Consider the following 10,463-nt stretch of genomic DNA (forward strand, 5'->3'; position numbering starts at 1 on the left):
CTGGGCTCCAGGATCCCCTACGAGAGGCTGTGACCAGCAGGAGAGGCTTCCCCACTCCAGCAAGGATCTGAACAGCGACCTGAGAAGTTCCCAGCTCGGCTTCCAGCTCCTCCAGTCAGAGACCAGGCAGCTCAACGTGAGGCCGGGGCGCCAGGGAGGTCAAGATCCCTAGCAGCTTGGAGCAGTACCAGCACTGGTGGCTGTGTGGCAGTGTTTCTGCTTACCACGTGGGAGATCTGAGTTCAAGCTTTGGTTCCAGCTTTGGTGACTTGGGGTGAGCGAGCTAATAAGGAACAATTCCTTCTGCAGTGGAAAGGGGCCATTGTGTTTTCCCCTTCCAGGTACCTAGGCCCTATATTTCTTTGTCCTTTTACATTTTGTATTTTTTTGCCTTTTTATATTTCACCAACCAGTATTGTTTGCTCTGTTGTTTGTATTTCATATTTTGTTAACCCTGTCTTTTGTCAGTGATTGTAAGTGTCTAACCTTTGTTGAATCCTGCCCCTTGGGGCATTGTAGTGTCCACTATACCCCCTGATTATGCCTGTTATGTTCCCAGTATTGTTCCCTCATTAAAAGGTATATGGTTAAGTCCCCAGTGGTGGTCTGGCTCTGCTCTATAGGGGGAGGAGAGTCCCTACACCTCCCACAGTGCTTGTGCACCTGCTTTGATCCCTTCAATTGGAGAGGGGGTACCTTTTGGAGTACCGCCCGGGTTACACGCTTATGATGTGACTCCACTGTACGTTACTGGTGCGGGAAATCAGGTCAGATTTCCAGGGAATGCACCCTAGGCCCGCAAGAAAGGTGGAAATCGGTGGGAGAGAGTACAGGGCTGAAAGAATGACTTGAAGTGAGCAAACCCATTGAAAAGATGGATTGTAGCTTCAGATGCACTGAAGAAATAGCAGTGTGAAATAGACCCATGGTGACAACTTGGGTAGCAGGAAAACCAATCCAGGCAACCCTAGATACAGACTGTTCCCAGACCCTAGTCAGGGCTGGGCTAATACCTAGGTATGTCATTGGTTGGTGCTGAACTGTGAGCATGTGCTGTATCCATGGAAAAGCTGAACAGTACGAAAGAGGCTTTGTTGATGTAAGGATCGCCAACCACAAGGGTAGGATGCAAGTGGGATTTGCACCTGAATTGGATGGTCAAATGGTCGTAGGGCAAGACTGGCCACTGCTGTTTTAGAGAAAGTCCAGAGGGATGAATTGAGACGGAAAGGCTGGCCCTGGGTTGAGGGTTGGATAGCCGAAGAAGAAGCAACTTCCTTAGGAGAAGACAACTTGATAAATCTCAGGACTGGTGCCATGGGACAAGAAGACAAGGAGTTCCAGAGGATTCAGGAGGAGGAAGTGGCTCATGTCGAAGACAAAGTAGCCCGACCAGAACTTGGTGTAAGTGACCCTCATTTTGAGATACATAATGGCTTATTGTACAGGGTTAGGAAGTGCCCAGTCCAGGGTGAATGGATCCGGCAGTTAATGGTGTCCCATATTTTCTGTAGCTGGGTGTGGGGATTGGCACACACCACTCCCATGGGAGGCCATTTCAGGAGAGAGAAGACATTCACCAAGATCGAGCAATGGTTTTTTTGGTCAGGTATGAGGGAGGAAGTCAACATAACAGTGTGAGGCCTGCCCGGAATGTCAAAGGGTCCAAGAAAGGTGGCCACCACACGCACCATTACAGGTGATGCCTCTTATTGACAATCCCTTTGATAGAATAGCATTAGATATCATGGGTCCCCTTATGAAGAGCTGTGCCGGATACCAGTATATATGGGTCATAGTATACTACGCAACACGTTACCCAGAGGCAATACCCTTAAGGTTGGCGATGGCTCTCCAAATTGTGGAGGAACTACTGAAGTGGATATCCCAGGTGGGAGTCTCAAAATAAATAATTATGGATCAAGGTATGAACTTTATGTCCAGGATTATTAAAGCCATGTGTCAAGTATTGAAAATACTGCAGTTGTGTACATCTGTTTATCATCCACAGACCAATGGTCTGGTGGAATGCCTAAATGGGACAATCAAACAGTTATTACAAGGGGAACCATCATCCGAGAAAGATGGAGGCCCATTCCTCATCATCTACAAGCTAGAGTATATCAGGAAATACAAAAAATGCTAACACAAGGGGTCATTGTACCCTCTCGCAGTCCATGGTGGAGTCCTATGATAATAGTACCCAGAACTGATGGGTCTCTACAAATATGCATAGACTTCAGGAGAGTTAATGAAATTGCTAGATTTGATGCATTCTCTATGCCACATGTAGAGGAACTTCTGGAGAGAACAGGCCAAGCTCGTTATATTTCTACAATCCATCTGTTAAAAGGGTACTGGCAAATACCCATGGCTGCCAAGGACCAACAGAAAACCGCTTTCAGTACACCCTGGGGTTTATTTGAATTTACGAGGATGCCGTTTGGCCTTCATGGTGCTGTGGCTACGTTTCAGTGCCTCATGGACTGCATTCTTGCCCAGGATACGATGTATGCTGCCACCTAGATTGACAACATCATTATCTACTCACAATCCTGGGTTCACCATTTGTGACATTTGAAAACGATGCTGTGAGAGCTTTGCCAGTTAGAGATGACAGCCAACCCCAAGAAGTGCTCACTATGGATGCAAGAAACCAATTTACTTAGGATTTAGGGTTGGACAGGGAGTCATACGGCCTTTGGCCGGCAAGTTAGCTACGATAGAAAACTATTTACAACCCCAGACCAAGAGCCAGATGAGATCATTCCTGGGTTTGGCTAACTATTACAGAAGATTTATTCCCTGTTTTGCAGAAAAAGCACCAGCATTAATGGACACAATAAGAGGAAAGGTCCAGGGTTCAGTAAGGTGGCCTCCCCAAATGGAAGGAGCCTTTAAGGCCATCAAAAGAGCCCTGTGTAATGATGTGGTAGTTGTAACGCCTGACTTTTCTAAAATTTTTATCCTGCAGATGGATGTATCCGAAACTGCCATAGGAGCGGTGTTGTGTCAGGACCAAGAGGGAGTCGAGCGACCGATTGCCTTTGCTAGTAAAAAATTAAATACCACCGAAACAAGGTATTCTACTATTGAGAGGGAGTGTCTAGCGATAAAGTGGGCAATAAAGTACTTCCAGTATTATTAAATGGGAAGAGAATTTAAACTAGTCACTGATCATGCTCCTTTACAATGGCTAAATAAGTCCAAACATGATAATGCGCGAATCATGCGCTGGGCATTGTCTCTACAGCCTTTTAAATTCTGCGTCCGTTATAGGCCTGGAGTGACCAATAAAGTTGCGGATTTTTTATCAAGGTATAATGAAAATGAGGTGGCAATGACGGATCCATGCAAGACCACTACCAAAATTATTGATGATCAGAACCAAAAACCTGTTTTGCCCCAAGGCAACTTAAGCCGGGGGATGTATGGTAGGAAAGACTTACCCTGGCAGGGCGAGGAGCAGAGCCAGCGGGATGCCATGCCAGAATAGAAGTGCAGAAAAGTGAAACCGCAGCAGAAGATGCTGCGGTAAAAGAAAAAAAGGAAAAAAAATGGCAGAGCTGGGAGGAGGCGGGAGTGGCTCCCGTGTCAGTGTGGGCATGCTTTATGGCAGCATGCTAGGGCCGATTTTCTGGCCAGCCCCCTGAGACCGAGATAAAAGGCCCGGTGGAAGAACAGCTGGAGGAGCCAGAAGTGAGTTCCCCAACGCGCCGAGAGCAGCCGGTTACAGAACAGAGCCCCACGGGAGAGACATGGTAGCTGCCCCAGGAAGGGGCTTTCCAAGATAGGCAGAGCCAGATAAGGCTCAGGGACTTACCTGAAGAAGCACCATGGATGTCAGACATCTTCATCATTTGGACTGAAAACTTACAATCTCTAATTGATTTCCATCAGAAATTCAGCAAGCATCACCTCTCCATCATACTGTCTCTGGAATACTCCAACACCAACCTTTCCTTTTTAGACATGATGGTCACTATCCGGAATGGTAAAAGACAGACATCAGATACAAGAAACCCACAGACCAACACACATATCTGAACAGAACCAGCAGTCACTCTAAACACACCAAGAAATCTGTAATGTACAGCCAGGCCTTCCAATACCACCAAATTTGCACTGAGGAGAACACCTGGGATCGTAACCTCACAAATCTCAAAAGGACCTTCACTCAAGAAGGACACTCCTCCAGAAAGATAGATTGCACTTTTGAAAGAGCCACCCAGATACCATGTGAAGAATTGCTGCAGTACAGAAGAGAACCCCCCCCATGAATCTCACACCACTGGTTATGACATATCATCCCTCCCTGGAACCTATACGGAAAATCCTAAAATAATTGCAACCTATACTAGAAGATGACCCAATTTTTAAAGCAATCTTCCCAGAAGCACCCATCCTAGCCTTCAAACAAGCACCAAACCTCACCAACCTCATCACCAGAAGCAAACTTCCTACAGCCCAAAACACACCAAATGGATCCAGGCTATGCCATGACAAGAAATGTAAAATCTACCAACACATTTCCACCACGCCCACAATTACTACATCCTACAACAGAACCATCACCATTCCTGTATCTTATGCCTGCACCTCCAGAAATCTAATATATCTCATCCAATGCACCAAATGCTCTGATGGGAAATACGTAGGAGAAATCAACTGCGTACCAGAATGAATGCACGTCGAAAATCTATCAGAGACAAGAATATCTCTTGACATACTTCTCACAAGAAAACCACTCTCTCTCCAATCTCTCAGTTCTAATCCTCAAAGGGAATTTACAAAACACCTTTCACAGACAAACTTATGAACTTCACTTCATCAGTCTACTGGATACAAAAAATCATGGACTAAATATAGACATTGGATTTATGACACATTATAACACATTATAACCTGCCTAATGTCTGACTCCTCAGGTAAACCCTCCACTTTGTACCACTTTATACCTTCCCCTACCCTCCTGTCTCTAATTCCCTTTCTAACATTCATTCCTCTCTCTCTACATTCATTCTCTTTCTCACACCACCCCCATATGTCTCTCACCTATTGGCCACCTCCATTTACAGTTTAACTGACTGGCTTTCTTGCATACTCCATCCAGGAAGAGCACAGACTATCTGCAGACACTTCCTCTGCCTGACAAAGGGTAATTGTACCCAAAAGCTTATAAAGAAGTATTTTTCCAACTACTTGAGTTGGTCTAATAAAAGATATCAGATTTACCCAAATAACCTTGTCTGCCTATGTCCTTAGACCAACACGGCTACAACCTACACCTCTAAAGGGGAGCACCTTCATTAACTTGTGTCAGCCCACACCAGGAGCAGGGCTTGCCTGACACAGCCCAACCCTGCTCCCGGCTCTGTCTTCAGAATGGGAGGGGGAGAAGGGATGGGAGGGAGTTCTCTCTGGGGTTTGCCCAGTCTCTGCTGGAGGGTGGGGTGAGTGGATTGGAGCCCCCACTTCCTCCCTCCCATGAAAAGCATATGCCCTAGGCAGCATAAGGTGCCCTATTTTACTCCTGCCAGTAACTGCTTCCTTTTTTTATAGACACATTGCAGTCTTTTTTTTTTCAGTCTGCAGTCTCAAGAGTATGTGATCATATCCACCTGATCTGAACACCCTAGGAGTCCTGGGGGGTGTCAAAGTGTGGATACTCTCTGGTCAGTATCACCTCAACCCAGGTCCAGCCTCCTGAGTGATTTGGAAATCAGACAGTCAAGGAATGTGGAAAGTGGATTGAAATGGTAATGCACTGATAGGCAAGAGAAAGAAATATTACCTAGCCCTGTGTATTCAGATGTTAGCTTGTGGTTGGATTGTTCAAAGAAAGATGAATACATGTTTTCTGGAGCACCACACTATTTATGTACCATGGCATGGCTCTACAATCGTTTGGCCTGAGAGTGAATAAAGGCTATGTGATTTCTATTTTTTTTTCCCATTCACTGGTAACCCAGAAGCAGCTTGGTCTGGTGCACAGATTCTGTACACCAGGATCTGTAAGTACAAATGGGGAATGCTAATCTTATGTCCTTATGCAGGTGGTGATCTGCAACCAATGTTCTACAGCTGCACGTACAGCAGTGTTGAATCTTGTATTTTGTAGTACTTTGTTTGTGCTGAATAAACAGTCTTTACACACCCACTGTACTTCCTGCCAGTAATGTATTTATTTCCTCTCCTGATACCCTGAGTTACTGAAGTGGAAGGGTGGGGGGAGGCAGGGTGGGGTATTCTGAGAAACTACTCCCATTTCCAAAGTACATCAGAGAGCTTTTCTGAAGTTCTTGAAGTGGTTTACAGGTGGCAAATCAAAGCGATGCCTGCTTGAAAACCAGTTTGAATCTTTCTCGTCAGTAGACAGAACCATTTTTATCATTTACTTGAGCTTACAAAAGTATGCAGCACCCACCCTGAAAGCCTCTGTGCAGGCAGTTAGCACCTCAGGCACAAACACAATTGTGAGGCCCAGGTGCTCACCTGGAAGTTAACAGGTTTCAGCTCTTCCCCATCTGCATGGAAGAAGGGAGTTCTGTCTATGGCACTGTTTGCAGTATGACTCTTTATAGCAGAGGCGGGCAATTATTTCAGGCGGTGGGCCACTTACTGAGTTTTGACAAGCCATCGAGGGCCACATGACAGGCAGCCAGGGGCAGATAACTATTCATTTTCTAACTTTTTTAGGGGCCTTGTGGGCCGGATAGAATGGCCGGGCAGGCTGCATCTGACCCGCGGGCCGCATTTTGCCCACCCCTGCTTTATAGACTCCCCTCTGCCTGTTGCTCTGTCTCCATCTAGCAAAGTCTTACTGTGAGTCTGAAGGCAGAGTGGAGCGGAAGCTGCTGTGATATCTGGTGCAGTCTCCTCAGCCCATGAAATGCCCTAATAGGAGCTAACAGTGGCAGCCTTTACCCAGGCACATTCCTTTTCATGGCTGCAGTTGAACAGTCACAAAGGCTTCACATGTCAATATTTGAGTGCAAGCAGAGTGGGGTCTGAGGAATTCACTACATGTCAACCATGCCATTCAGCCTGTCCCATATGGGGAAGTAAATAGGTTACTACTAGCAAAAGACTTTGTACTTTGTAGCAGTCTATTTGCATCCAAAGAAGGCCTTGTACCAATATACCTAATTCCCCTGTTAACATTACCACTGCCGGTCCTTGTTACCCAATTTCCAAGCCCTGCAGGCAAAATGTCATGGCCCTGTGCGCCAGATCTGGCCAGCACAGTGGACATTTATACAAATACATTTGTTTGCTCTGATGCACCAGAGATTGAGCACGTTGGAGCAGACTCGATTAATTGAAGCTGCTCCACACACAAGCTGACGTGCCTGGCCCTGCATCACATACATTTGTATAAATAGTGAAATGTGTGTGAGCACTGAGAAAATGGCAGTGGTGTGCTTTTGAACTAAAACACCTTTGATGTGTTTTAGTTCAAAAGTGCACCACTGTCATTTTCTCAGGTCTTACGCACATTTTGCTGCTTATATAAATACATGTGCCACAGTGCTGGGCGCTTTTTAAAAGCACCTGGCACTGCAGCACAAGCATGTGTACAAGTGCCCAGTGGTACTAATTTCACATGCACAGGGATGGAGCAGCAGGTTTGATCTGGTAAACAAGAGGCTGGGCTGGGCCTGAGGCCATAGGCCTGATCTGGTGTGGGCGGGGCTGGGACTGGGGCCAGAACTAGGATGGTGGGCTAGATCTGGCATGTGGGGCCAGGACCAAATCCAGTGCATGTTGGATTGGACCCATGGACTGTATCTGGCCTGTGGACGGGCCCAGCACTACTCACCTGGGCTACAGGGCTGAAAGTTTGGGTACCACTGCATTAAAAGTTTACAGTCCCAACTGAAATAGCTGTAAGAGCACAATTTCAAAGTGTAGATTAGGTTCCCTATGGTGTGATTTTAGCTTGTAGGCTTGTCCAAACTAGCTCATGTGGATATCAATAACAGTCTAGCCCCAAGAGCACAGGATTCTTTTATGAGATGTTTCATTCAGCATCCCATAATGCCTCTAATCTCAATGCTCCCCAGCTAGATGCTAGCTTTCCTAATGACCTGGGAAGGCACATGAGCCTTGCAGCATACCCTGAAGATCAACAAATTCAGGTTCTTTGAGAGTAGGAAAGGGGGGATGAATTCCATAAGGAGAATGCCCAGGTAGCAGTCCTCTTTCTGCGTTTTGCTGAGGGGAGTCCAGCTGTGTCTCTGCCAATCTCAGTTGCCATAGAATGGATGAGCAAAAGGCCATTGAAGGGTTTAATACAGTCCTACTCCAAAGAGAGCTGGCACTACTACACATTACAGAGCCCCTAACTCACTCGCCAATTAACTAAGCAGGAGGAAGAAAGACTTTTCCACTCATCACAGTACCCAAATGATTTTAATAATTTTCTCTGGAGATTGAAATTAAATGTGGGAACTATTTTTTTATGAAAAATGAACAAACAAATTACAGTACCTCTGCCCCATTCCCAAATAAACCAGCATCACCACAGGTTTTCTCAGCGTCTGCTTTAGCTTTAAAGACATACAATCATTGCTGGCAACGTTTAATGATAGAGAAAATGAGTCCATATGTTACAGTAGAAATTGTTTGCTGAATGCTTGATGTACAAAAATAATGGAAGGGGAAACTTCTGAATGTTTGCTAAAGCAAGTGAAACCAAAATGACTTTTTCCTTCTTACTTACAGATTCCAGGAAGAATGGACTAGAGACATCACAGTTTCTGCTCATTACAGAGAAAATGACCATCAGCCTAAGTTCAACAAAAGTGCACCCACTAAAATATTAGTAACAGGACATAAGACTGCAGTACCTACAGTGAAGACAATCCATATTGTTGAAGTCTATGGACATGATAAGGAAATTTATAAAAATCCTAATTCACATTTACCTGGATAGCCAATATCAGAAACATAGCAAATTATTTGTTGGACCAAAATGAAATAAGTATAGAAATATGTGCCTTAAAGACTACATAGAAAACTACTTAATTATTCATATGAATCTGAACATTTTATATATCTAAAGATTGTTATTGAAAAAAATGCTTCCAGGTTTAATATCAGTAAAATAATGAATGTTGACATAAGTAGCCATTCTCTACAATGTGCTAAATATTGTGATCATGGCAAAAACATATCATTCTCCTGTTCATACAGTAGAAAGAAATGGCAACAGTTTATATATTTGATTCATTCAGTCATAACAACTGCATATTCACATGACTGTAACCTTATTTTAACCTGTGTTCTTTTTGTAAATATGTCAGAAAAAAAACAAACCCATATTTTTGCACACCAGTATGACAAAATTACAATAAAGATGTCTTTTTAATTAAAGACATTGCCATTTTATTGAAGAGTGGCCTTGCTATTTAATTCTTCCATGTTATTTTCATGCATGATTTCTCTGTTCCTGATTAGAAAAAGTTTGTGTAGGTTACAGCATTGAACATGAGGACAAAAGCATGTGTTGCAGGAGAGAAGAAACTGGAAGCGAGTCTATGTGAGCCTAGCTGAAGGTCAAGCTGTAGTTGCAGCCTGCTAGTAAATGGTTCTCTTGATGCAGAGATGGTTTAGTTTTAGGAACATGACATCCTCTCATGCTGCTAACCAGCACACTGCACATGGAACATTTTCTTCCTTTTCCAGTTTGGAACAGTTCACTGCTGTATTCAAGTACAGTTCTTACTTGTTCTCTTATCATCAGATAAATAATAGGAATTGTTACCACATTCTGGTCCTTAAGAAAATATTATGCAAGATAACTGCCAAAAATGCACTGAATTGTGTACCCCCTTAATGGTTCATTCCAGTGTACCATTATGATCTGCACATTTTCATTGTTTTGAAAGACTTCTAGCCATTTTCATCAGTTCAGAAGTTTCATTATTCCAATCACATATTGAGTCACTCAGCCCACTTCTCTGTCAATTATGGATTTCATCCCTAATTCCATCTATTTTATTTAAGATTTGCCAGTTTCCTGAAGCCACTAGTCTCATCCAGCCTCTACCTCACATCCAGTAAGAACTGGAGGGGCATCTTAAATGCCAGCAAAAGGACCTATGCTGCCAGGAACTACTCAAGTTTCATGCTGTCACTTTCAAGCTATGTTTACCCAAGTCTATGAAAAGGCAGCTGGTCTTCTGTGTCTTGCTGTTAAAACTTCATCAATGACCATCCATTTCTGAGATCATCTAACCTTCCAATTCTGGTTCAAGAGCTTGAAGAATTTTACATGTGAAAAAATGCATGACTCCAGACTGGTCTGAGGAAAAGTCATGGACCTGGTTGAATGGGAGAGTTATGAGCCAATGCTGATTTAGGAAACTCACCAGCTATATCCATCCACAGGCCTGGTCTGCATAGGAAATTTCAGCAGGCCTACACTGAGAAGGCTGAGCCAAAGAGCACTCTTCCAA

At 44.2% G+C, this 10,463-nt stretch overlaps 1 protein-coding gene across 13 annotated transcripts in view; it reads left to right on the forward strand.

Moving 5' to 3' along the window:
• Positions 1–9,393, forward strand: part of SUSD3 (sushi domain containing 3) — a 65,811-nt gene extending 56,418 nt beyond the window's left edge. For 2 of the 13 annotated variants that reach the window (XR_003092675.1, XR_003092676.1), the window contains exons 6-8: positions 2,975–3,081; positions 5,589–5,759; positions 8,728–8,865. Coding sequence is in view for 11 of the 13 variants with exons in the window: in XM_025197128.1 (XP_025052913.1) it covers positions 2,975–3,081; positions 3,280–3,496 (324 nt within the window). In the remaining 2 variants the exon portion in view is untranslated. Of the gene's footprint in view, positions 1–2,974; positions 3,082–3,279; positions 4,524–5,588; positions 5,760–8,727 lie in introns of those variants that run through there. The other 11 variants (XM_025197133.1, XM_025197131.1, XM_025197132.1 and 8 more) reach the window with 9 other exon arrangements.
• Positions 9,394–10,463: the final 1,070 nt, after the last annotated feature.

The sequence above is a fragment of the Alligator sinensis genome, unplaced genomic scaffold, assembly GCF_000455745.1.
Source record: "Alligator sinensis unplaced genomic scaffold, ASM45574v1 scaffold391_1, whole genome shotgun sequence".
Classification (NCBI taxonomy): Eukaryota; Metazoa; Chordata; order Crocodylia; family Alligatoridae; genus Alligator; species Alligator sinensis.